General features: G+C 53.9%; 1 protein-coding gene across 1 annotated transcript in view; it reads right to left on the reverse strand.

The window, feature by feature from the left end:
• Nucleotides 1-413: 413 nt before the first annotated feature.
• Nucleotides 414-26,393, reverse strand: part of LOC138120837 (centrosome-associated protein CEP250-like) — a 118,521-nt gene continuing 92,541 nt past the window's right edge. The window contains exons 23-33 of the mRNA XM_069033855.1: nt 14,513-14,579; nt 13,759-13,913; nt 12,485-12,826; nt 10,314-10,507; nt 8,928-9,018; nt 6,449-6,577; nt 5,712-5,992; nt 4,354-4,513; nt 3,532-3,775; nt 2,780-2,934; nt 414-569 (exon numbers count right to left, since the gene is read on the reverse strand). Coding sequence (XP_068889956.1) covers nt 414-569; nt 2,780-2,934; nt 3,532-3,775; nt 4,354-4,513; nt 5,712-5,992; nt 6,449-6,577; nt 8,928-9,018; nt 10,314-10,507; nt 12,485-12,826; nt 13,759-13,913; nt 14,513-14,579 — 1,974 coding nt within the window. The remainder of the gene's footprint in view (nt 570-2,779; nt 2,935-3,531; nt 3,776-4,353; nt 4,514-5,711; nt 5,993-6,448; nt 6,578-8,927; nt 9,019-10,313; nt 10,508-12,484; nt 12,827-13,758; nt 13,914-14,512; nt 14,580-26,393) is intronic.

A 26,393-nucleotide genomic window follows, 5' to 3' on the forward strand; every position in this document is an offset into this window, starting at 1 on the left:
GCATCTCCTGCCTGCTCCCTGCACAGCTCTCCAGGGGTTCCTGCCGGTCTCGGGCCAGCTGTGACTGCAGCAAGGACACCTGAAAGAGGCAGAAAGCCCAGCTCAGACAAGCCCACGTGGGCAGGAGCATCCGCAGCCCCACGGTACCGGCTGTGGGGGCAGACACAGCCTCCAACTCCAGCCCTCACCAACACTCTGCCCTTGGGGAAGGGGAAAGGAACAGGCTCCCACACTGCCCCTGAACGGAGCTCAGATGATCAACAAGTCCAGTTCATGGCTGGCAAACCCTTCCCTCATACAACCCTCAGCCACCACAGGTCTGGGAGAGAGAGTTCCGACAGGATTTAGGAACCCAGCTCTGATTCCCAAAGCACGCATTCTGGCCACTGACCCCTTTCTCCACAGGCTGTGCCTCAGCACGGGGGCTGCAGCTCCCCTGAGCTACTGGAGGACTCTTGTCTTTCAGAGGTTGATGCATTTTTCTGGTCAGACTGGGAGACAGGCAATGTAAAGTAGTCTGGGGGGAACACTCTCCAAAAAGTTCTGATTCTCCTCCCTTCATGTTCATCCTGCACCTTGGATGGGAGAAAGGGTCACAGAAACCTGTCAGCAAACATGGGGCAAAAGGACCTCTGGACATCAAGGCAAGGAGATCTCTGCTCACAGACCCTCAATTGCACCAGACAGCACTGGGGGCAAAGAGCTCTCGCTGGGGGCTGTGCAGGAGAGGCCAGTGTGTGTCCGGGGACACGGGGCCAGGGAGGGAGGCAGCGGAGTGAAGGTGCCTTTGTGAAAGCCATGGGCTGCCACAACAGAGAGAACAAACAAAGGGGTGTGCCCACAGCAGGGACAGGGAGAGGCAAGGAAACAAGCAGAGGACTCCAAAGCACTGCCTGGGCACACGAGTCATGATCCAGAGGAGCCTGAGGCTCTGCAGAGGCAGTGAAAGCCCACTTTACCTCAAAAGTTCTCCTGAGCTCACGCTTCTCTGGCTTGTCTTTTGCTGCTGCTGCAACCTGGTCCCGCACACATTCCACACCCCTCCTGGAGTGCTCAGACAGCCGCTTGCCTTCTGCTCCAACAGCCTGCTGGGTGTTCAGAGAGGAGATGATTCCCTTATTTCAAACACCACAAGAGCTGTCCCTCAGAAATCTCCATCTCGGGAAGCATCCTCGAAGCTCCAGCAGTGCAGCTGCTCTTCAGCCCTCGCTACAGAACTCTGCTCACTTCAGTCCATCACTCTGCTCACCTGCTCCATTCCTTTCTACACCAAATCCAACCCACACGTTGCCTGGGCACGGGAGAAGCAATTCCCCATGCCCAGCTTTTGGCCTGGAGCTGATTTGAATAACAGCTCCAGAGCTGCCTCAGTCGTTCCAGGCGTGCCAGCAAACAATCTGGCAGCCAATGGTCTCTGGCTGGAGCCAGGCAGACACACAAGGCTGCCTGCTGCAGCCCGGGCTGCTTTGCCCAAGCAGGCCTAGACTGACAGGGATCTAGAATCCCACCTCTTCATGGGAAACTTCATTGGAATCTTTGAGAGACGTTGCAGTGGACTGAAGATCAATGCCAGTGCCTACCTGGGGATGACTCTTTCCCTGCAGAAAGGCTGAGTGTTTCTTCAGAGCCTCTTTGGCAATTTTACACTTGGCCAGTGGAGCACACAGGACTTGAGCGTTTCCTCTGCCTTCCTTCAAAGCAGCAGCCCCATGCTCCAACTCCTCCTGTTTTCTTTCATTTTCAGCGTCCAATTGTTGCGTTGTTTCCTTTCTTGAAATTTCAAGTGTTTTCATTTCATTCTTCTTTTTCAGATCCCTCATCTGCTCCTCGTACAATTCCCGTTCACGCTGCCAAAACAGGGAGGTCACTCATTCCCTCTCTCGGTTTGCTTTTCATACCAGATCGGGACTCCTGCCACAGGCAGGCAAAGGCTGCCCCTCTCTCTCTGCCTCTCGGGATGCCTCAGACCTTTGCTGGGACCGCCCTTGACGCTGAGTCTTTCCCAGCTCACTCAGCCCATCCCAGCTCCCTTTCTGCCCTTCCCCGACCTCTTGCAGCTCCACTCAAGTGTTCCTTTGGGGAGCAGCTGCCAGAACTGCAGCCAGGATTCCAAGTCCACGCTAAGCAGGATTTAGGCAGTGCCATGAGGATGTGCTCTCCAGCAGGGAGAAAGGGAAGAGCAAACACCCCCAACATTTCATTCCCTGCAGCTGGGGTGACAGGAGTGGTTTTTGAGCTCTCCTGTGTAGAGTTTCCATGGCACCATCCCCGAGAGCCCCACTGCCCTCTCTTGGAGCAGCAATGGCCACATCAGTCTGTCATTCTCTGCTGCCACTCAGGACGAGTTCTCCCCTTGCAGGCACACGTCCTTATCTGCATCAGCACTTTGCTTTTCTCTCTTTTCTCCCCACTGGCTGCTCTCTGATGGCCAAGGCCAAACACCTTTCTATTAACAGCAAACTTGGCCTTCTCACCTCTCGTTCCAGGTCCAGGTATTTGAAATCTGGACGTGGGTTTGGACACGAGGAATTGCCCAGACCATGCAATGTCCATAGAGACAGTGTGGACATTGAGAACTAGAGGGCACAAAACTCCAGCATGGAGGAAAACCAGCAGCCTCAGCACTAACTGGCTTTGGCATGACTACGACATCTTTTCCTCCTTATTCAGAAGAATGCAGTTTGAAAAGCTCAGCTGGAAAGAGGTGCTCCTTAGAACTATTAACACAAGGGCCAAACATAGCTAGGAAATGGCCCTTCATGGCATCTGCCGTTCTCACCAGCACATCCTTCCTTTCCTTCTCCAGGCTCTCCAGTTTCCTCTGCAGAGATGCCACCTCCTGACAAAGAGTCACACCCTCTTCCTTCAGGGCAATGGCCTCTTTCTCCAGGGCAGTTTCTCGAGAGGTCTTCTGGTGTTCTGCCCTCCACATCACTGCAGCAGGAAGGAGAAGGAGAATGAGAACAGCAAAGCAAAGGCAAACTGATGTGCATCCTGCAGGGACAACAGCACTGTCTTCTTGGCCTGCCTGTGTTTGCCAGCCCCTAAGGCCGCAAGGGCTTCCAAAGCTGACAGAAATGAAGGAGAAAAAAGCAGGAATCCAAGGGGCAAGGTTCAGAGGAATAGGAAAGTGTCTTTCCTCTTGGGCTTGTGCAGAGTGAGCAGTCCAAGAGAGACAAAGGAGCGGGGATGCCTGTGCAGCCCTGCTCCAGAGAGGCCAATAGCCTGGGGGCTCTGTCAGGGCCTGGAGTTGGGGGGAATCGAGCTGAGGCATCCAGCTACAGCTCCTCAGCACAGACACAGCACCTGAAAGGCACCACCTGTGCACGGGATCAGCCATAGCACAGCCAGATGGCACTGCCAGCCACGGCATCTTTCTCGAGAAAAAGCTTTCACTGGCACTGGATGGAGAAATCTCCTGCTGGTTGTTCTTCCCCTCTGCCATCTCTGGGCACTTTTCCTCTGCATGGGATCAGAGAGCCCTGCTGGCAAGACAGGATGGGGCAGTGGGTGCGAGAGGAGAAGCTCTACCTTGCTCACTTTCCTCCAACTCCTGCTGCAGCTCCTGGTTGCGAGCCTTCAGATGGTCTATCTGAGCCTGCACCTCCCTCAGCTCCAGCTCCAAAGTCTTACACTGCGTGGCCATGGCCTCTGCTCTTTCCTCAGAGCTCTGGAGCCTCACACGCAGCTCAGACCCCTCAGTTTCCAGCTCCTGCTTCTCCTGAGTAGGCTGGGGAGCCGCCTTCTCGATCACTGCTTCCAGCTCGGCCTGCATCTGGAAGATGGATGCACAGAGCCTCAGGGACAGGGCTGCTCCTGAGGCAGCAGAGCAGGCAGTAGAGCAAGCAACAAAGGAGAAATGATTTCAGGCAAAAAAACATGCCCAAAACAGAAGGCACAGAGCCAAGGATTCCAATGGAAACAAGTGTCCTGAAAATAGGGAAAGGGAGCCAATGGGCATCCTTGAGGCTGCAGCTCTGAACACCGGCTGAACTGGCTGCGCTGGAAGTGCCCTCCCCAGCCTGCCATAGCCACGTCTGTGTGCCCACATTGCTTGGTGCCCAGCACAGGCACCAACTCCATCTGGGACAACACTGCTAACAGAGGGATGGAGAAGCTCCAAAGGAGTCTGCTGCTGCTTCTCCTCCCACATTTCCTGCTGGGACCCGGGAGAGAACGGAGGAAAACATCGGCAGCAGACACCAGATCCAGCCTTGGCCTGTGGGTGCAGCAGCACCCCGGGGCAGAACACGGCAGCAGTGGATGCTGCTGGGAGGAGAAAGCAGTTGGGGCCTCCAAGCCAAAGGTGATGATGTGTGTCCCTGGAGAAGAGGATGCCAGGGCACAGATTACCTGGGCGTTGAGCTTCAGCACTTGTCCTGTGCGGTTTGCACAGAGCTGCTCGGCCTCGCGAAGAGCAGAACGAAATTGAGACACCTGATTGTTCAGTGCCTGGTTCTTTTCTTCCAGTGTTCTGAGGCACAGGTTCTTTTCCTCCAGAGACAGAAGCAGCCTAAAAGGGAAGCATGCAACTCATTACTACACGGTATCACATTTTAGGAACTCTTAGGACTCGCACCACCTCGGGGAAAACTGCTCTGTCTGATGAGGTTTGTCTAAACAACGTGGCTGTTTGTTTGTTCCCCCTGCAGTCACAGCCCAGCATGTGCCCACTCTGCTTTTATTCATGAAAGAATGGGGAGTTCCTGCCTACATGTCCTACCTTCTTCTTGAGATGGGAATGTGAATATAGACCTAACAAAGTCTTGCCATGAAGAGAATAGGGGAGAGGAAGAGTTTTCTTCTGACTACCCAGGCTCCAAGGGGGAAAGGTTTGGTCAACATGGAAGAGACATTTCCTTGCCCCATCTTGTATGTCCAGGTAGGAGGAGCAGCACCCTACAGCCAGAGGATCTCGGGGAAGTTCCCTAAGATTTACCAGCACCCATCCTACTTCCAGCTGGAGAAACAAAGGCCGATAGCAGAAGTGGCAACAGAGCCTTGGAGCACAACCTGATGGAAGATGCAGAAACCTGCAGGCAAGCAAGAGGGCCCTGCCCTTTCTTTGTCTTCTTCTCGAAAGAAGAATCCAGTGGCACTGAAGACCGGCAGGACTTGGTCAGCTGGAGGGGCCCCGCTAACCTTGGTCTTGTCTCTTGCATTCTTTGCACAGTCAGTATTGCCTGTGACTCTGGAGGCTGGCAGGGACCCTGCTTGAGCCCCCCCAGGCACCTGGGGGCATTTTCTGAGGAACGATGCAACAGAGACATTCTTGGTTCTTGGGTGCCTTTGAGGGGAATCTGGCCTAGGTCAGCAATCAGGGCCTTGAGATGGTTCTGCCAAGCAAAGGCATCAGGATGCCAGGCTGCTCCAGATCCCAAAGGCTTCAAGTTACAGGACCCAAGGCGGAGCTGCTGGATGTGTCCAGCTCCTTACACTGCAGCTTGGGCAGTGTTAGCACACCCACCTCACAACAGAACACACCCCTAGAGGGAAAGAGCTACTCCAAAAGCCTTTGTCTTCAGAAAAACTCTAACTGAAGGCTTGAAAGAAAAGAAAATGAAACACAACATCCAGACAACCAGACGCGTCTGCACGGAGAGTTCAGAACTCTGCCACGTAGGAAATGCTGCCAGAGCCCCTGGCAGGTGCAAAGATGGCAAAGAGGGAATCCATTCCCACAAGGCAGAGTCCCACAGGCTTTCATTTACCTGGCTTTTTCCTTCTCTAGGGTGTTCAAGGAAGCCCAAAGTCCCGAATTTTGGCGTGCCACTTCTTCCCATTGACTCCTTTCCATCTCCAAGTTCTTCAGGTGCACTTGCAGCTCCTTGTTCTGATGTTCTGCCTCCTCCAGCATCTTCTGGAGCTGCTCAACCTGCAACAGCTTCTGCCTTGACTGCTTCTGGGCCTCCCTCACATCTTGCCGGGCTCTCTGAACAATCGTTGCCTGGGACTCTCTGGAGGCTGCCAGCTGAGATGTCAACTCTCCCACCTCCAGTCAAACAGAACAAAGCAGTCAGAGGCTACAGCCACAGCCTGTCACTGTCAGCCACAGCAGAGGCTGTGAGAAAAGGCAAAGGCCAACTTTCCATTTCTCCCTGTCCTCAGAGCACCAGATTCACAATGCATACGGACAACTTGTTTCAATCTCTACGTGGCCCACCAAGGGCACCTGAAAAAGCACCTCCCACACCAAGGCCAGCAAGAAGAGGCCAGCAGGAATCCGTGCTGATGGTTGCTGGCCAACAGCCCAGAGGACTAGCCCAGCTGTCCAGGGCAGCAGCTGAGATTCAGCAGAGCACCGAGGGTCCTTCAGAGCAGCTGCCAAGGAGCCCAGAGCACGAGGCAGCCCCAGGGACCACCCCAGCAGCTGCTGCTCTGCCATGGAAAAGCAAGAAGGGCACAGACCCCCTGCTGGATGCTGCGGTGCCACTGCTCTTTCACTCACCTGCTTTTGTAGAGCCTCCCTCTGCTCAAGGAGGAGATTCATTTCCTCTTTGATGCCTCGTAATTCTTCCTTGTGCCTCTTCTGCGCTGCCTGGATTCCCCTCCGAGCTTTCTGCAGCTCAGCTTGCAGCTTTGCCTGGATGGTCTGGCAACAAAATGCAGAGCAACTTCCTGCGACCTGCCCTCAGGCTCAGCTTTTCCCACTTGCTCTCTCAAAATCCCATTCCTTCAGCGACTTCTTTTGGCTTCTCTACCCAGCTCTGCTTCCATTGTAAGCCTTGCTTCCCGGGCCTGAGCTCTGGAGCTTGCCAGGCTCTGTGCTGCCAGGGCCTGAAGCAGCCCTTGCCTCCTGACTCCCAGCACCTGCCTTTTGTGCCCTTGCCACTGCCCTGCACTCTGTTCCCTGCCTGCTCAGACTTACCTGCCCCTTCTCTTGCTGCTCTTTCACCTCCTGCCTGAGCTGCTGCACCTGCTGGCAGGCTTGGCTTAGCTGTCCCCGAGTTTGGAGCAGTGTCTCTGATAAAGAATTCTTCTCCTTCTGCTTTTCCAGCAGGACCTGCACAGAAGGAAAGAGCAGAGGGCTTGACACTTCCCCTGCAAACTCTGTGTGGCAAGAGGCAAAGACTGATGGGCTCACGCGCTCTCAGAGCACTCGGCTGCTGCTCCCCTGGGCCACTGTCTGCCCTGGGGGGGACACAGCTTCCCAGGAAGTGACTTAGAACACAGCCCAGGAGACATCTCTGGGTTGCTGTTCAGAAATACTCCAGGCGAGTCTTTAAAAAGATTTGTCTCTTGTCAGCGTTCCCGCTGCGCCCTCCCTGTGCCCACAAAAGAAAAGTCCTACAAACTCAGTTTGGCTATGGACACCGACCAGTACACACCAAAAGAGGACCCTTAAGAGAACAGTGAAGATCCTCCGAGGTAAGTCTTAGGAAAACAGAGCACAAGAGCAGCACAAAAATCCCAACGGAAAGCTGATGTTTCTGCCGGGCTTCCTGTGAGAGGGCTCATTCCTGGGCCCAAAGATAGCCCTGTTCACCTTTCACCTCCCCAAATTCAATGTAGAAGACATGGAGGGCATGCTCCACACAGCCCCATAGCCTGCCATCTCCCACAGCTCCAGCCTTGCAAAAAATCACACCAATTCTCCTTGCACAATCATTACCTCTCGCTTGGCATTTTCAAATCTAGTTTGTTCCTCTTGTCTTTGAGCCTGCAGGGTGGCAACTTTCTGCCTCATCTCAAACAGCACCTTCTGGTACTCCTGCTCTCTCTCTGCCTTCTCTTTTCCCCATTGCTGCAGCATCTCCTGTATGTCTGCATGGTACCTTTCCCGCTCAATTGCCTGAGGAGGTTTGGAAAAATCTTCAAGTTGAAGTCCCCAGGCAAGCTTCTCGCTGAAAAACGTGAAGCTTCATCCCTCCCACAAACCCCAACCTGAAAAGACAACAGCACTGGCTCTCTGCTCTCCAGAAACCGTGTCCTGTCAGGGAATTTAAAAGGAGGCTCAGCAGGTGCAAGGATCCCAGAAACATGGAATCATTTCTGTTGGGAAAGACCTGCACAAGCATTGAGTCCAACCATTCAGAAAAGGAGGTGTCACCTTCTGGCACCCTGGTGCCCCAGTCACAAGGACTGAAGGACCGGGGCCTGTTCCATTTGCTTCCAGCCCAAAGCTAATCCCTCTGTCCACCGTGGGAGCACAGCAAGACAGGAACCGAGTTCCCACGCCTGCAGCCAGCAGCACTGTTGGCATCTGCTCCACGCTGGCATCTGCTCCGTGGCAGGTGGGACTCGGGGAAGATCCTGCCCTGGGCCGCCACGCTTTGGGTGGGCACTGCCCAAGCTGCTCTGGAACTCGCCTTACGCCCTCACGGAAGCCGTGGCTGCATTTACTGGCCCAGCACCATCCTGTGGGTCTTCACGCGCCTCCAAGTCCGAGCCGCCGCCTCTCCTGCCCGGCCCAGCAGCGGGAGGCCTCTGGCAGAGGACTGCTGCCCTTTCACACCCTCAGGCTCTGCTGGTGCTAAACCAGCCCCCAGGGCCGGCTTGGACAATTCAGAAGCGTATTGTCACCTACCAGGTCTTGCAGGAGCTTGTTTATTTCCACCTGCTGAGCAGTTCCCTGAAGCCTGAGGCTTTCGTGACACTGCTGCTCTACCTGCAAGAGCTGTTGTGCTGTGTCTTCCTGCTCCTGCTTCCTGAGAGCTCTCTCTGCTTCCAGCTCACGTTGGAGGCACTTCACTTCTCCTGCAAACACGACCAACAGCAAGATTCAGAGTCTTTACTGCCTTTACTGACTCAGGCCCTTTCAGTGTCAGCGTAGGAGGGCCCTGCCTCCAGCGCCACCGCTCCTCAGAAGCCCTGCAGACAGAGGAGGCTTTACAGCAGCTTCTCTATCTAGGTGGGGCGGCACCACAAACAAAGCACACGAGGTTCTCACCTTGTAGCGCCTCCTTGGCCTGTGTGACTGTGAGCACTTGAGCCTCCAGATGGTTGCTGGTGATCTCCAGCTGGGATATCTGCTGCTGAGCAGCAAACAGGCTGGATTCCAGGCTCTCCTTCGCTGACCTACAGGTTGCAAATACGGAGAGACATGAGCTGCTCGCTCCTGACACTCCCGGGCAGTTATTCCAGGACAACGTGGCTCAAGATGCCCAGGCCTGAGAATGCAAAACGGGTCGCATGGAAACTTGTACAGAGAAGGCCCATTTGTGCCATTTCAGTAGCAAAGCAGGGCCCTCTGAGGGAGTGCCCAGGCCTTCCTTATGGCCTGGCACAGCACAGACAGCCCAGCCCAACGTGACCTCAACAGCCGAACCTTCAGCTGCTCTTCCTGACCTATGACCCTGGCTAGCTGTGCCCACACAGGCTGGGCCGAGGAGCAAAAGCCCAGCCTCTGCTCACAGCCCTTCTCTCATCAGCACTTCCAAGCTGCTCTGCAGGGGGACAGAACAGACTCTCGTCCTGGCTCACTCCTGACTTGTTAACTCTCTTCATCATGGACATAAAGGTACATAATTTTCCAGACACTCTGTATTTAAGAGACTTCAGAACTACTTTGCATGATACAGTAAAATCTCATGGTCATGGCAGCACTTGTAAAAATTCAGAACACCATGTTGTCTGAACAACAACTACCTGAATGCAGAGACTGCAGTTTAAGCTCCTGCACGGTCAAGGAATAGACTTGCCACCTTTCTTTTAGTGTTGCCAGCTAAGCAGGCAGTAGCCCAAGTCTTGTCCTTCTTTGGAGAGTGAGAGGGACCATCCAAAAGGACCTTGGCAGGTTTGACAGGTGGGTGCCCATCAACACAGCAAGAATCCCCAGGGGCTGTCAACAATTCCAAAGAGGTTTCCCTGCTGCTCTCTAAGCAGCTCTAGGTCCTGCCTCACACTTCTCAAGAGTGTGCTTGGAAGCAGAAGGCCCTCAGCATTTTCAGCAGGAGCCTCTGGCTTCCCCCTGAATGGCAGCATGCTACTGCCAACATCCCAAGGTCAGAGCCTGGAGTTCTGAAGATGAAGCTTCAGTTCTGAAGATCAGGATTGTGTCAAGCTACTTAGGAAGGAAAGAGGGATGTTCAATGCCCAGAACAAGGAACTAAACCCAAGAGAAACTTGAGGTTTCACTCAACAGCTGCATGGTTTAAGTACTACTCAATTCAGGGCCGGGTGGCTTGCTTTTGACTTCCCACACGAGTGTGCTTGGCGGCACAAACAGGAGCCCAAGGCTCACAACAGCTTTGCTGGCTTTAGATGTCAGAAAAATAACCTTCACATTGTGGCATATTTCTTTTTCTTGAGACTTCCATTTTCTGTCCATGCAAGGTAAAAGCATCCGGAAAGGGTCTCCTCCCTGCCTTTACCTGGTCTCTGCCAGCTGCTTGGAAAGGTCTTGTTGGTGACACTCCATGGCTGCCAGTCGGCCCTCAAGGGCAGCCTTCTCCCGGCCCAGCAGCTCCTTCTCTCTGCACACCTGGGCCAGTGCGTGCCCTTGGCCAGAGGGCTCCTGGTGCAGCTGCTCCAGAGCCCTGCTCAATGACTCTTGCTCCTGGGAAACCTGGAAGCAGGACAAGGTACAGCTCGAGCCCTTCCTCAGGAGCCCTGTGCAGAGCCAGCCAGTGCCACCTCGCAGGCAGCCAGAGGACAGGGAGCTCCTGTGCTCTGGGCTCAAAGTTTCACAGCATCTGCCCTCTGCAGCTCCGATACCCTGGGCTGCCAAAAGCCTCTGGCACTGTTACCTTGGAAGTGCTGTGTCAGGCCCTGCTGGCTTGCCTGGCACCAGATTGCTCCTTCCCAACAAACATCCCTGCCCCAAATTCTGTGTTGTCACCCAAAAATACTGCATCTTCCACAACTGCCAATACACTTGACTCTAAGCACCAGCAGTGCAGCTGCTGTTCAGCCCTCGCTACAGAGCTCTGCTCACTTCAGTCCATCACTGCTCACCCCCACGTGTTGCCTCCCCTTGCCTGGGCAAGGGAGAAGCAGATCCCCATGCCCGGCTTTTGGCCTGGAGCTGATCTGAACAGCAAGCTCCTGCACAGCCAGCCCAGGGACAGGGAGCAAACTCTCCTTCTCCCAAACTTCAGAGCATTCCACATGGGAGCAGAGCACAATGTGGGCAACGAAGCCCACGGGGAGAATGAGCCTTCAAGCACTGCTGAGGCCATGAAACTCCTCCAACTCTTCTTTCCTGACACCACGGGCTTGTGGCTGCTGGGCTGGCTGGCAGCAGAGAGCCAGCTGCTCCCACCTCCTGCTGGCTCTGAAGCGGGTGCAGCCACAGCAGCTCCAGCACGGTGCCCTCTGTCTGCTCTGGAGCAGAGGAGCTGCCAGCCCTGGGAGCAGCGCTCAGGGCTTGCCTGGCTTGGGGAAAAAAGCTCAGCTCACAGCTGCTACTCTGCTTTCTGAGGGACATGTGCCTTGCCAAGGGTTGTGTTCCTCCCACCAAGGAAGATGATGTTCTCACCTGTCCAGAAGTCGACCTGCTGTGCTGGGCAGACGGGGGAGCATCCACTCTAATGGTATCCGAGAGGTAAACTTTCCCAAAGATTCTCTGGACACTCCTCCCTTCAGGTTCCACCTGCAGGTTGGATGGGAGAAAGGGTCACAGAAACCTGTCAGCAAACATGGGGCAAAAGGACCTCTGGACATCAAGGCAAGGAGATCTCTGCTCACAGACCCTCAATTGCACCAGACAGCACTGGGGGCAAAGAGCTCTCGCTGGGGGCTGTGCAGGAGAGGCCAGTGTGTGTCCGGGGACACGGGGCCAGGGAGGGAGGCAGCGGACTGAAGGTGCCTTTGTGAAAGCCATGGGCTGCCACAACAGAGAGAACAAACAAAGGGGTGTGCCCACAGCAGGGACAGGGAGAGGCAAGGAAACAAGCAGAGGACTCCAAAGCACTGCCTGGGCACACGAGTCATGATCCAGAGGAGCCTGAGGCTCTGCAGAGGCAGTGAAAGCCCACTTTACCTCAAAAGTTCTCCTGAGCTCACGCTTCTCTGGCTTGTCTTTTGCTGCTGCTGCAACCTGGTCCCGCACACATTCCACACCCCTCCTGGAGTGCTCAGACAGCCGCTTGCCCTCTGCTCCAACAGCCTGCTGGGTGTTCAGAGAGGAGATGATTCCCTTATTTCAAACACCACAAGAGCTGTCCCTCAGAAATCTCCATCTCGGGAAGCGTCCTCGAAGCTCCAGCAGTGCAGCTGCTCTTCAGCCCTCGCTACAGAACTCTGCTCACTTCAGTCCATCACTCTGCTCACCTGCTCCATTCCTTTCCACACCAAATCCAACCCACACATGTTGCCTCCCCTTGCCTGGGCACGGGAGAAGCAATTCCCCATGCCCAGCTTTTGGCCTGGAGCTGATTTGAATAACAGCTCCAGAGCTGCCTCAGTCGTTCCAGGCATGCCAGCAAACAATCTGGCAGCCAATGGTCTCTGGCTGGAGCCAGGCAGACAAACAAGGCTGCCTGCTGCAGCCCGGGCTGCTTTGCCCAAGCAGGCCTAGACTGACAGGGATTTAGAATCCCACCTCTTCATGGGAAACTTCATTGGAATCTTTGAGAGACGTTGCAGTGGACTGAAGATCAGTGCCAGTGCCTACCTGGAGACAAAGCCTTTCCTTCAAGATGTCCAAGTCTTTCTTCAGAGCCCCTTTGGAAATTTCACTCTTGGTCAGTGCAACACTCAGGACTTGAGCGGTCTCTTGCCATTCCTTCAAAGCAGCAGCCCCATGCTCCAACTGTTCCTGCTTGGCTTCCCTCTCCACTTCCAGTTGTTGGGTGTTTTCCTTGACACTTCGCATCTCCGGTGTTTTCATTTCATTCTTCTTTTTCAGATCTCTCATCTGCTCCTCGTACAATTCCCGTTCACGCTGCCAAAACAGGGAGGTCACTCATTCCCTCTCTCGGTTTGCTTTTCATACCAGATCGGGACTCCTGCCACAGGCAGGCAAAGGCTGCCCCTCTCTCTCTGCCTCTCGGGATGCCTCAGACCTTTGCTGGGACCGCCCTTGACGCTGAGTCTTTCCCAGCTCACTCAGCCCATCCCAGCTCCCTTTCTGCCCTTCCCCGACCTCTTGCAGCTCCACTCGAGTGTTCCTTTGGGGAGCAGCTGCCAGAACTGCAGCCAGGATTCCAAGTCCACGCTAAGCAGGATTTAGGCGGTGCCATGAGGATGTGCTCTCCAGCAGGGAGAAAGGGAAGAGCAAACACCCCCAACATTTCACTCCCTGCAGCTGGGGTGACAGGAGTGGTTTTTGAGCTCTCCTGTGTAGAGTTTCCATGGCACCATCCCCGAGAGCCCCACTGCCCTCTCTTGGAGCAGCAATGGCCACATCAGTCTGTCATTCTCTGCTGCCACTCAGGACGAGTTCTCCCCTTGCAGGCACACGTCCTTATCTGCATCAGCACTTTGCTTTTCTCTCTTTTCTCCCCACTGGCTGCTCTCTGATGGCCAAGGCCAAACACCTTTCTATTAACAGCAAACTTGGCCTTTTCACCTCTCGTTCCAGGTCCAGGTATTTGAAATCTGGACGTGGGTTTGGACACGAGGAATTGCCCAGACCATGCAATGTCCATAGAGACAGTGTGGACATTGAGAACTAGAGGGCACAAAACTCCAGCATGGAGGAAAACCAGCAGCCTCAGCACTAACTGGCTTTGGCATGACTACGACATCTTTTCCTCCTTATTCAGAAGAATGCAGTTTGAAAAGCTCAGCTGGAAAGAGGTGCTCCTTAGAACTATTAACACAAGGGCCAAACATAGCTAGGAAATGGCCCTTCATGGCATCTGCCGTTCTCACCAGCACATCCTTCCTTTCCTTCTCCAGGCTCTCCAGTTTCCTCTGCAGAGATGCCACCTCCTGACAAAGAGTCACACCCTCTTCCTTCAGGGCAATGGCCTCTTTCTCCAGGGCAGTTTCTCGAGAGGTCTTCTGGTGTTCTGCCCTCCACATCGCTGCAGCAGGAAGGAGAAGGAGAATGAGAACAGCAAAGCAAAGGCAAACTGATGTGCATCCTGCAGGGACAACAGCACTGTCTTCTTGGCCTGCCTGTGTTTGCCAGCCCCTAAGGCCGCAAGGGCTTCCAAAGCTGACAGAAATGAAGGAGAAAAAAGCAGGAATCCAAGGGGCAAGGTTCAGAGGAATAGGAAAGTGTCTTTCCTCTTGGGCTTGTGCAGAGTGAGCAGTCCAAGAGAGACAAAGGAGCGGGGATGCCTGTGCAGCCCTGCTCCAGAGAGGCCAATAGCCTGGGGGCTCTGTCAGGGCCTGGAGTTGGGGGGAATCGAGCTGAGGCATCCAGCTACAGCTCCTCAGCACAGACACAGCACCTGAAAGGCACCACCTGTGCACGGGATCAGCCATAGCACAGCCAGATGGCACTGCCAGCCACGGCATCTTTCTCGAGAAAAAGCTTTCACTGGCACTGGATGGAGAAATCTCCTGCTGGTTGTTCTTCCCCTCTGCCATCTCTGGGCACTGCCCTTTTCCTCTGTGTGGCATCAGAGATCCCTGCTGGGACAGGATGGGGCAGCGGGTGGGAGAGGTGAAGCTGTACCTGCTTGAATTTCTTCCAACTGTTTCAGCAGCTCCTGATTGCTGGCTCTGAGATTGTCCCTCTCAGCCTGCCCCATGCCCAGCTCCAGCTCCAAGGCCTGTATCTTCTTCCTTGCATCATTCTGGAAGAGGCAAGAGGAACAGAATCACCTGTCAGTGCCACTGCTGGCAGGAGACAAAGGGCTACAAACACTAAAGCAGAAATAGCCCAGGTGGGAGAGGGCAGCTGGACCGTACTGGTAGATGTGATCGTGATCCTCCTTCCTCCCCATGCTAGTGAGACAACCCCCCTACAAGAACTTCCACCCATCCTGGCCTTGGCACTCTGCTTGTCCAGCAGCCCAGCAGCAGGACAGGATTTCTGGGTGCATATTACCAGATCTTTCTGGGAATGCTCCAGGTGCTGCTGCAGGTCTTGCAGAGCTGCTGACACTCTGTCCACTGTGAGCTCTGCGGGGACATCCCCATCCTGAGAAGCACTTAGGCCCAAGACATGACCCTTTTCTGAAAAGAGAAGACATTCTGTTTCAAGATTTAATCCAACAGTCTCCAACAAACAAGGCCTCTTTCTACCTAGGAGGAGGTGCCTTTGTCATTGTCCTAGAGCTCGCCTTGCAGCAGGATGTGTGTCACAGGCTGACGTTATTTTGATGACCACTAATGTCAGCACTGCCCCAAAGACAACTGCATGGGCCCTGTGGCTTGACAGGACTTGGGCCCTTCTCCCTTCTGACTCTAATCACTTCTCTACAAACAAACATGGACTTGTGTCTCTGCAGGGAGACAAGACTTCCCAAGGCCTGAGTCAGCCTGAACTGACAGGGTGAGTGTGTCATACCAGGATGACCAGGAACCACCCCCTCGCTCCACCTGCTCTCCCAGCCTCCCACACTTGCCTGAGCTCCAGGTGACCAAGTCTCTGCTATCCCTGATCACGTGGTGGAGAACCAGGAGCAGTTTGTCCAGCTGGGATTGAGTTTCCTGGTGAGCACCACTGGCCTGCTGACACTTCGTGGCCAAGGCCTCTGCTCTGTTCTCAGAGCTCTGGAGCTTCCTACGCAGCTCAGACACCTCAGCCTCCAGCACCTGCACAGAGTCCCTCAAGCTCCGTTCTCCTGCTCGGGACTCCTCCAGCTCCTGCAGCAGCTGCTTCTCTCGAGTTGCCTGGGTAGCCTCCATCTCCAGCACTGCCTTCTGCAGGGCCCGCATCTGGAAGATGGATGCACAGAGCCTCAGGGACAGGGCTGCTCCTGAGGCAGCAGAGCAGGCAGTAGAGCAAGTAACAAAGGAGAAATGACTTCAGGCAAAAAAACATGCCCAAAACAGAAGGCACAGAGCCAAGGATTCCAATGGAAACAAGTGTCCTGAAAATAGGGAAAGGGAGCCAATGGGCATCCTTGAGGCTGCAGCTCTGAACACCGGCTGAACTGGCTGCGCTGGAAGTGCCCTCCCCAGCCTGCCATAGCCACGTCTGTGTGCCCACATTGCTCGGTGCCCAGCACAGGCACCAACTCCATCTGGGACAACACTGCTAACAGAGGGATGGAGAAGCTCCAAAGGAGTCTGCTGCTGCTTCTCCTCCCACATTTCCTGCTGGGACCCGGGAGAGAACGGAGGAAAACATCGGCAGCAGACACCAGATCCAGCCTTGGCCTGTGGGTGCAGCAGCACCCCGGGGCAGAACACGGCAGCAGTGGATGCTGCTGGGAGGAGAAAGCAGTTGGGGCCTCCAAGCCAAAGGTGATGATGTGTGTCCCTGGAGAAGAGGACGCCAGGGCACAGATTACCTGGGCGTTGAGCTTCAGCACTTGTCCTGTGCGGTTTGCACAGAGCTGCTCGGCCTCGCGAAGAGCAGAACGAAATTGAGACACCTGATTGTTCAGTGCCTGGTTCTTTTCTTCCAGTGTTCTGAGGCACAGGTTCTTTTCCTCCAGAGACAGAAGCAGCCTAAAAGGGAAGCATGCAACTCATTACTACACGGTATCACATTTTAGGAACTCTTAGGACTCGCACCACCTCGGGGAAAACTGCTCTGTCTGATGAGGTTTGTCTAAACAACGTGGCTGTTTGTTTGTTCCCCCTGCAGTCACAGCCCAGCATGTGCCCACTCTGCTTTTATTCATGAAAGAATGAGGAGTTCCTGCCTACATGTCCTACCTTCTTCTTGAGATGGGAATGTGAATATAGACCTAACAAAGTCTTGCCATGAAGAGATTAGGGGAGAGGAAGAGTTTTCTTCTGACTACCCAGGCTCCAAGGGGGAAAGGTTTGGTCAACATGGAAGAGACATTTCCTTGCCCCATCTTGTATGTCCAGGTAGGAGGAGCAGCACCCTACAGCCAGAGGATCTCGGGGAAGTTCCCTAAGATTTACCAGCACCCATCCTACTTCCAGCTGGAGAAACAAAGGCCGATAGCAGAAGTGGCAACAGAGCCTTGGAGCACAACCTGATGGAAGATGCAGAAACCTGCAGGCAAGCAAGAGGGCCCTGCCCTTTCTTTGTCTTCTTCTCGAAAGAAGAATCCAGTGGCACTGAAGACCGGCAGGACTTGGTCAGCTGGAGGGGCCCCGCTAACCTTGGTCTTGTCTCTTGCATTCTTTGCACAGTCAGTATTGCCTGTGACTCTGGAGGCTGGCAGGGACCCTGCTTGAGCCCCCCCAGGCACCTGGGGGCATTTTCTGAGGAACGATGCAACAGAGACATTCTTGGTTCTTGGGTGCCTTTGAGGGGAATCTGGCCTAGGTCAGCAATCAGGGCCTTGAGATGGTTCTGCCAAGCAAAGGCATCAGGATGCCAGGCTGCTCCAGATCCCAAAGGCTTCAAGTTACAGGACCCAAGGCGGAGCTGCTGGATGTGTCCAGCTCCTTACACTGCAGCTTGGGCAGTGTTAGCACACCCACCTCACAACAGAACACACCCCTAGAGGGAAAGAGCTACTCCAAAAGCCTTTGTCTTCAGAAAAACTCTAACTGAAGGCTTGAAAGAAAAGAAAATGAAACACAACATCCAGACAACCAGACGCGTCTGCACGGAGAGTTCAGAACTCTGCCACGTAGGAAATGCTGCCAGAGCCCCTGGCAGGTGCAAAGATGGCAAAGAGGGAATCCATTCCCACAAGGCAGAGTCCCACAGGCTTTCATTTACCTGGCTTTTTCCTTCTCTAGGGTGTTCAAGGAAGCCCAAAGTCCCGAATTTTGGCGTGCCACTTCTTCCCATTGACTCCTTTCCATCTCCAAGTTCTTCAGGTGCACTTGCAGCTCCTTGTTCTGATGTTCTGCCTCCTCCAGCATCTTCTGGAGCTGCTCAACCTGCAACAGCTTCTGCCTTGACTGCTTCTGGGCCTCCCTCACATCTTGCCGGGCTCTCTGAACAATCGTTGCCTGGGACTCTCTGGAGGCTGCCAGCTGAGATGTCAACTCTCCCACCTCCAGTCAAACAGAACAAAGCAGTCAGAGGCTACAGCCACAGCCTGTCACTGTCAGCCACAGCAGAGGCTGTGAGAAAAGGCAAAGGCCAACTTTCCATTTCTCCCTGTCCTCAGAGCACCAGATTCACAATGCATACGGACAACTTGTTTCAATCTCTACGTGGCCCACCAAGGGCACCTGAAAAAGCACCTCCCACACCATGGCCAGCAAGAAGAGGCCAGCAGGAATCCGTGCTGATGGTTGCTGGCCAACAGCCCAGAGGACTAGCCCAGCTGAGCAGCTGGGCAGCAGCTGAGATTCAGCAGAGCACCGAGGGTCCTTCAGAGCAGCTGCCAAGGAGCCCAGAGCACGAGGCAGCCCCAGGGACCACCCCAGCAGCTGCTGCTCTGCCATGGAAAAGCAAGAAGGGCACAGACCCCCTGCTGGATGCTGCGGTGCCACTGCTCTTTCACTCACCTGCTTTTGTAGAGCCTCCCTCTGCTCAAGGAGGAGATTCATTTCCTCTTTGATGCCTCGTAGCTCTTCCTCGTGCCTCTTCTGCGCTGCCTGGATCTCCCCCCGAGCTTCCTGCAGCTCAGCTTGCAGCTTTGCCTGGATGGTCTGGCAACAAAATGCAGAGCAACTTCCTGCGACCTGCCCTCAGGCTCAGCTTTTCCCACTTGCTCTCTCAAAATCCCATTCCTTCAGCGACTTCTTTTGGCTTCTCTACCCAGCTCTGCTTCCATTGTAAGCCTTGCTTCCCGGGCCTGAGCTCTGGAGCTTGCCAGGCTCTGTGCTGCCAGGGCCTGAAGCAGCCCTTGCCTCCTGACTCCCAGCACCTGCCTTTTGTGCCCTTGCCACTGCCCTGCACTCTGTTCCCTGCCTGCTCAGACTTACCTGCCCCTTCTCTTGCTGCTCTTTCACCTCCTGCCTGAGCTGCTGCACCTGCTGGCAGGCTTGGCTTAGCTGTCCCCGAGTTTGGAGCAGTGTCTCTGATAAAGAATTCTTCTCCTTCTGCTTTTCCAGCAGGACCTGCACAGAAGGAAAGAGCAGAGGGCTTGACACTTCCCCTGCAAACTCTGTGTGGCAAGAGGCAAAGACTGATGGGCTCACGCGCTCTCAGAGCACTCGGCTGCTGCTCCCCTGGGCCACTGTCTGCCCTGGGGGGGACACAGCTTCCCAGGAAGTGACTTAGAACACAGCCCAGGAGACATCTCTGGGTTGCTGTTCAGAAATACTCCAGGCGAGTCTTTAAAAAGATTTGTCTCTTGTCAGCGTTCCCGCTGCGCCCTCCCTGTGCCCACAAAAGAAAAGTCCTACAAACTCAGTTTGGCTATGGACACCGACCAGTACACACCAAAAGAGGACCCTTAAGAGAACAGTGAAGATCCTCCGAGGTAAGTCTTAGGAAAACAGAGCACAAGAGCAGCACAAAAATCCCAACGGAAAGCTGATGTTTCTGCCGGGCTTCCTGTGAGAGGGCTCATTCCTGGGCCCAAAGATAGCCCTGTTCACCTTTCACCTCCCCAAATTCAATGTAGAAGACATGGAGGGCATGCTCCACACAGCCCCATAGCCTGCCATCTCCCACAGCTCCAGCCTTGCAAAAAATCACACCAATTCTCCTTGTAAACTCCCTTACCAACAAAATGTCTATCAGGATCTATTCCAGTGCTGGACATTTTCAGGATGGTTGAGGAAAGCAATTTTGCTTGCTGAAGCAAGTGAAAATTCACAGGGTTTCTCCTTCTCGGACAAAACCCACATCAAAGTGTCCCCTCCTCCAGTGTGCAAAGCAGCTCTCTGCAACGAGGGCATGCCTGGCAGGGAAACGGCTCTTGTGGTGAGCAGTCCTTTAGTGACTGATGGCAGTCTGGCTGATGTGGCCAAAGCAGACTCTCTTTGTGCAGCAGTTCACACCAACAATACCATTTACTTGTCTTACACAAAGAAGGTGTCTCATGGCCCTTGCTGGTATTCAAGCCTGAAGACTACACTGTGGTTTTGAGCTTTTCTCTTCAAAAGCAAAACCTCTGCTGGGTATTTGCCAAACCTACCACATACTCCAGAACTGAGACTGTCTGACAGAGACCATCAGAAACAAACCCTTCTCTCACAGCTCTCCTGTAACACCCAATCCAAACCTCCCCCGGCACACTTGGGGCCGTTTCCTCTTGTCCTGTCCCTTGTTCCCTGGGAGCAAAGACCAACCCTCACCTGGCTGCACCTTCCTGTCACAGAGAGTTGGAGAGAGCGAGAAGGTGCCCCCTGAGCCTCCTTTTCTCCAGGCTCAGCCCCCCCAGCTCCCTCAGCCACTCCTTGTCACACCTGTGCTCCAGACCCTTCCCCAGCTCCGTTCCCTCTTTTAGAGGCTCTGGGGCTGCCCAAAGGAACAAATTTTGCAGAAGCATGTAACCCTTTGCTGATGAACATGCATATGCCTGGCTAATAAATGCGTGTGCCATCTTGAGCCAGGTGTGCACAGCAGTGTCCCTCTCTTCTACTGCCAGAAACAGCATCTGGCCCGATCTGGCTGGCATAACTCCCACTCCCACAGGTGCTGCCTAGGAATAAGGTGTCCAGAGCCACGGTAACATCATGCCCCTCTTGCTCCAGCAGCTCCCTCTGAAGCTGCAATTCCTCCAGTGCCTGCCTGTTGACTTCCAGCTCCCTCTGCAGTGATGGGTCTTCTCCCTCAAGTGCAGCCAAGTCCTCCACTGTACAAGAAGGGGCAAGACAAGTTTTCAACGGAAAACCAGCCTCATTTCCAAAACCAACCTCCATCCTGTGCTGCTGCTCCGCCTTTTCCGCCTGGGCTGACGCTTCCTTCAGCTGCTTGCTGTTCTTCTGGCGCAGACTCAAGGCTCCTGGCTCCGGGATTCCAGTGCATTGCTGCAGCTTTTCCTTGGACTTCTCAAGGTTTTCACAGTCACTGCAGAGACAAGGCTCAGTCAGAAGAAGGAAGAGGCCTGAAGAGCCATCGATCCCATTTTCAGCCCTCCACAATGGAGCTGGGGGCAGTGGGCTAAGGAAGACCTTGCTCTTTCCCTCCCAAGGAAATCCTCCAGAGGCAAAGGGAAAGGAAGGCAGGATTTTGCCTTCCTTCAGTGAGAAGCAGTGGCTGGACAGGGGCTCTCAAAGAACAGAATTCAGGGAAGCAGCACGGTGAGAGGAAGGAGTCTTCTATTCCAACATCGCTGTGCATCTCCCAGGCAGCCTTGGGAGTCACAGTAGAGCATGAAAAGCCCTGACAGGACGATGCTCAAGAGCCACACTGAGGCCTACACATGGTAGGGCAGGTGAGTTCTTTGCCCAGAACACCTCTGAACTCCCAGACCTGGACGCAGATTGCCTCTGGAACGCAGGAGGAGGAGGAAGAAACACTCACCTTCTGATTTCTTCCATCACAGAGTCTATGTGCTCCCGGTGGCTACTGAGCCTCTTGCATCGCTCCTCCATTTTCTCAAAACATTGCTGTAAGTGCCCACAATTCTCTGTGGCTTCCCAAACCAATTCCAAGGGATGCTGTGCAGCAGTGGATGTCGGAGTTGAGAGGCTGTTCCTGGAGGCTGCATGCTGGGAACGGTCAGCGCCGGTGATGGAACTGGCCATGCTGTCACTGCCGTCTAACAGCACCTGAAAGCCCACATCCAGCTGTTAGTCAGGTACTCTGTTCCTATTCCAAAGTACCACTGAGATGCCTCTTCTGATTCCACAAGAACCAGTGTCCATTTGTGGAGGACCAGTTTCAAATCCGAGCCAGCTCAGCACAGTTTACTCACCTCAGGGGCTCTGGAGAAACGTCCCTGGTGAGAAAGGCCTCGAGCTCCCTGGAAGAGCACAGGGAAGAGCACACTCAGACTGCATGGCTGCCCCTGAGGCAGTCGCCTCTAAATGCTTCCCAGCCTGGAATTCCAGCTCAGCTCCTTCCTCCCCTCCTTGGGAATATTTTCAGCCCAGTAGGTTGACAGCAGCACAAACAAACATGCTGGAAGGTGTCTCATCACTTCTTAGAACACCACAAGGGGAATTGCCCAGAGCCCCATCCAACCTGGTCTTGAACACTGCCAGGGATCCAGGGGCAGCCACAGCTTCTCTGGGCAACCTGTGCCAGGGCCTCAGCAGCCTCACAGGGAAGAATTCCCTCCCAATATCCCATTAGACCCTGTCCTTTCCCTGCAGGCCCCTGGCTTAAGTCTCTCTCCAGCTCTCTTCCAGCCCCTTCATGCATTGGAAGGTCACCCTGGAACCTTCTCCAGGCTGGACAACCCCAACTCTTGCATCCTTTTCCCTTGGCACAGGTGCTCCAGCCCTTGGAGCATCTTCCTATCATCCTCGTGGCCTCCTCTGCACCACTGGGGATCATCTTGGAGATGTCTGGGAGAAACCCATTCTTGTCTCTGGGAAGCGCTCAGGCTGCGCTGTGAATTGGGCTGAGGGGAAGGCAGTGAAAGCTGCTCCCTTGTTTGTGCCCACACCCTCCAGTGGGACAAGGATGGAGGAGGAGATGTGGGTGTGCTCTGGGATGGCCAGGAGCCCCCCCATTCCCTCCCAGGCCTGTCCCCATGGCCAGCACCAAAGCTGCTGCTAGCTCTGGAACAGCCAACTGTTAATCCCTTGCTATTCCCAAAGGGAACTGTTCCCAGTGGCACAGCCCAGGCCCACCCAGGCCCCTGCTGGGCTTGGCACAAAGAGGGCAGCAGCTCTCTCACTCACCCGCCGGGTCTCCATCTGCCCCTTGGCACGAGCAGTGACCAAATGTCAGTGTCCAAAGGCCGTTGGCCTTTGCAGGGTCTAAACCCCAATGTCCAAAGGCCGTTGGCCTTTGCAGGGTCAAACCCCAATGTCCAAAGGCCGTTGGCCTTTGCAGGGTCTAAACCCCAATGTCCAAAGGCCGTTGGCCTTTGCAGGGTCTAAACCCCAATGTCCAAAGGCCGTTGGCCTTTGCAGGGTCAAACCCCAATGTCCAAAGGCCGTTGGCCTTTGCAGGGTCTAAACCCCAATGTCCAAAGGCCGTTGGCCTTTGCAGGGTCAAATCCCAATCTCCAAAGGTTGTTTGACTTCGCAGGGTCTAAACCCCAATCTCCAAAGGCCGTTGGCCTTTGCAGGGTCAAACCCCAATATCCAAGGGTCGTTGGCCTTTGCAGGGTCAAGAGCACAAGATCAAAGTGCTGTTGGCAGTTGCAAGGTCAAAGCCCCAATGTTCAGGAGCTGTTGACAGTTGCCAGGGCGAAAACCCCAACATTCCATGGGCTGTTGATGGTTGCCAGGCTCCAAACCCCAACATTCCATGGGCTGTTGATGGTTGCCAGGCTCCAAACCCCAACATTCCATGGGCTGTTGATGGTTTCCAGGGTGCAAACCCCAACATTCCAGGGGCTGTTGGAGAGGCCCTCCCCTGGCTCTCCACCCATCCCAGCTCACTGCTGCCCGGCACCTGCACCAGCACCCCCACATCCCCACAGCCCAGCTGGGCAGCTGGGCAGGGACCTGGCTCATAACATGAGTTCAAAGTTGCTGGCCCAGACAGCATCAGTTTTAAGGCTCAGCATTCCTGAGACCTGCATGCTCTTTAGGGATGCGCTTAGTTCCTGAGTCACAGGAATTTGTCTGTCTCCCCTGACAAAGGGGAGGTGTAAGAAAAAGCCTCAAAAGGTTCTTGGTGCTTACAAATATTCATGGAAAGTAAAGCTCTGCATCTAGAACAGCCACATGAGGAGGAAAAATGGTGTTTCAGGGTCTTTTCAAATTCCTACAGAGAAATGCCAGGAGTTGCAGTGTTTAAGGCTCATAAAAGAGATTCAGAATCCCGAGACAGACACGAGTGCATTTTTTTCTCTGCTCTCTGTTTGGCAACATATCACTAGGTCTTCTAGGCAGAAGAAAAGTCTTGCTGCTTATTTCAAAGATTCCTCGTGTCTTGGGGTGACCTTATGATGTGTAGCCCATATCGCTGCCTATGCCCAGAAATTAATTTCTATGCCTCTAAACTGAGCACAACTTTTTCAAAGCAGTTTGCAGCTTGTTCAAGGTCACACACAGATAGCGGGGGTTTTTTTCCAGCTGCGGCAGGGGAGGGAGGAGGCACCTGGCTTGCGGCTTCCCGGTCAGCTTTTGGCCAGTTGTTCAGCTTCTTTTTCTCCGGAGAGAGAGGTGAATTTTTTTTTCCTTCCCTGGAATTTCGGACTTTCTCCCTTTTCCACTGGACTGCTACAATATTAGAACACATCAGGAGGACTTTCCACCGAGCACAGAGGGCCTGGCCTTGGGCCAAGCCCCAGCTCCGAGGAGACCAACAGGAGGACTCTAACACTTTCCCAGTTTTTTCCTCCACAGCGAGAGATTTTATTGTTTAGCATTATTTTCCTTTTCCCGTGTGTTTGTTCAATAAATAGTTTTATCTCCTTCACTTTCCTTCAAGGAAAATTTATTTTTGCCCAAACCTGGTGGGGGAGGGGTGGTTGTGCCTTCTCTCAGAGGATATATTTCTAAATTTGGCCAAACCGGAACACCTCGCTAGGAACAGACCTTCCAGAACCAAATGCTTGGAAAAGCTTTGGTAGATATTTTACTCCTTCATCTTTGAGAACATTCATCTGTGTCCTAGGGAGAATTTTTGTGCCCCAGTTGACAGGAATTGGTTTCTGGCAGGGTACAAATCGTCTGGGGAAGAGAAGAGCGGCACCTGCCTTCTCCAGGGCCTCTCCAGACTCTCTCCAGAGACTGACGGCCCAGGGATGTCACTGCCAAGTTCAGCTTCAGAGACCGATGCAGCTTTGAGTCTCTGCTTCCAGAACAGCAGCTTTGGGCTCCTTGAGCACAGCTGCAAAGGAGCAGGACAGCTCCCAGTGAAGGTCTGAGCTCCTGGCTGGTCCTTGCACAGCTCTCAGTGTAGTTCTGCCAGTGCTGTTGGTCTCAGGCCACCTGTGACTGCAGCAAGGACACCTGAAAGAGGCAGAAAGCCCAGCTCAGACAAGCCCACGTGGGCAGGAGCATCCGCAGCCCCACGGTACCGGCTGTGGGGGCAGACACAGCCTCCAACTCCAGCCCTCACCAACACTCTGCCCTTGGGGAAGGGGAAAGGAACAGGCTCCCACACTGCCCCTGAAAGGAGCTCAGATGATCAACAAGTCCAGTTCATGGCTGGCAAACCCTTCCCTCATACAACCCTCAGCCACCACAGGTCGGGGAGAGAGAGTTCCGACAGGATTTAGGAACCCAGCTCTGATTCCCAAAGCACGCATTCGGGCCACTGACCCCTTTCTCCACGGGCTGTGCCTCAGCACGAGGGCCTCAGCTCCCCTGAGCTCCTGGAGGACTCTCCTACTTGAGCTGCTGGACAGCCAGCCCCGGCAGGAGGGGAATTTGGTGCTTGTGTTATAGCAGGTTGGCTTTCCCGGGCTGGTTACCTATATATCGATAATTAGTTGATGAATTGTTAAATAAAGTGCCTAATTAATGTACTATGAATTTAAATAGTTATAAGCTAATGAGTTAAGTGCGCGTGTGTACAGGAAGCAATGCATGGGTATAACCATTAGAGGCAGGTACAACAGGAACCTGATGGACTTTATAGAAGGATCCTTTTAGAACCATTACCCCATGAGACGATATCAGTACCCAAGACCCTGACTGGAAAAGGAGCTGACCAATGGAATGGATCCAATTAGAAATGATTGGTCAAGGATGCACCATGTTAAAAGGCAATCAGAACACCGGAAAGTGGCCAATCAGTGAGATTGAAAGCGCACCAGTCCTGGAGGTGACAGAGACAATAAAAACTGACCAAGTGCTCTGTACCAGGTTCTCTGGTGGAAACTTGTGGTCCAAAGGAGTACTCGATGTGTCACATTGTTCATTTTTCTGGCTTGTAGTGTAGGGTCTGAGCTTATCTTGGATCCTCGTTCTCAGTTGCTAATTAATAAACAAGTTAGCCTGCCAAAAGGTTTCCCACCTCGTTTATAACACTTGGGGTTTTTTGATGCCTTCTTGAAGCATTTTAGCACCCGAAGCCCCTTTCACACCGCCCCATTTTTTAATTATATGTTAAGTATAGCTTTAACTTCTTTATTCATATTTATTATGCTTCCACTTAATCTCACTTAATCCCGAGGGATTCTTAAAGGGGTTTTGGGGGTTTTCTTGGTTTTGCCACGTTTTTGTGCACAGTCCGCCTTTTCAACCCTCCATTCTTTAAATGTAACAAATATAGCCTTAAATTTTTTATACTTATACAAATTTATTCCATTTTTGTCAGTTTTGTTAAGTTTTGAAAAGGTTTTGAGGCTTTGTTGGGTCATTTCCGGTACCCACCCAGCCAATGACTGAGGGGAGTTGGGCTGAGGCGGGAACAGCTCTCGCCCCGCCCCCTGTCCCGCCCAGCCAATGACTGAGGGGAGTTGGGCTGAGGCGGGAACAGCTCTCGCCCCGCCCCCTGTCCCGCCCAGCCAATGACTGAGGGGAGTTGGGCTGAG

The sequence above is a fragment of the Aphelocoma coerulescens genome, chromosome 20 (genome assembly GCF_041296385.1).
Source record: "Aphelocoma coerulescens isolate FSJ_1873_10779 chromosome 20, UR_Acoe_1.0, whole genome shotgun sequence".
Taxonomy (NCBI): Eukaryota; Metazoa; Chordata; class Aves; order Passeriformes; family Corvidae; genus Aphelocoma; species Aphelocoma coerulescens.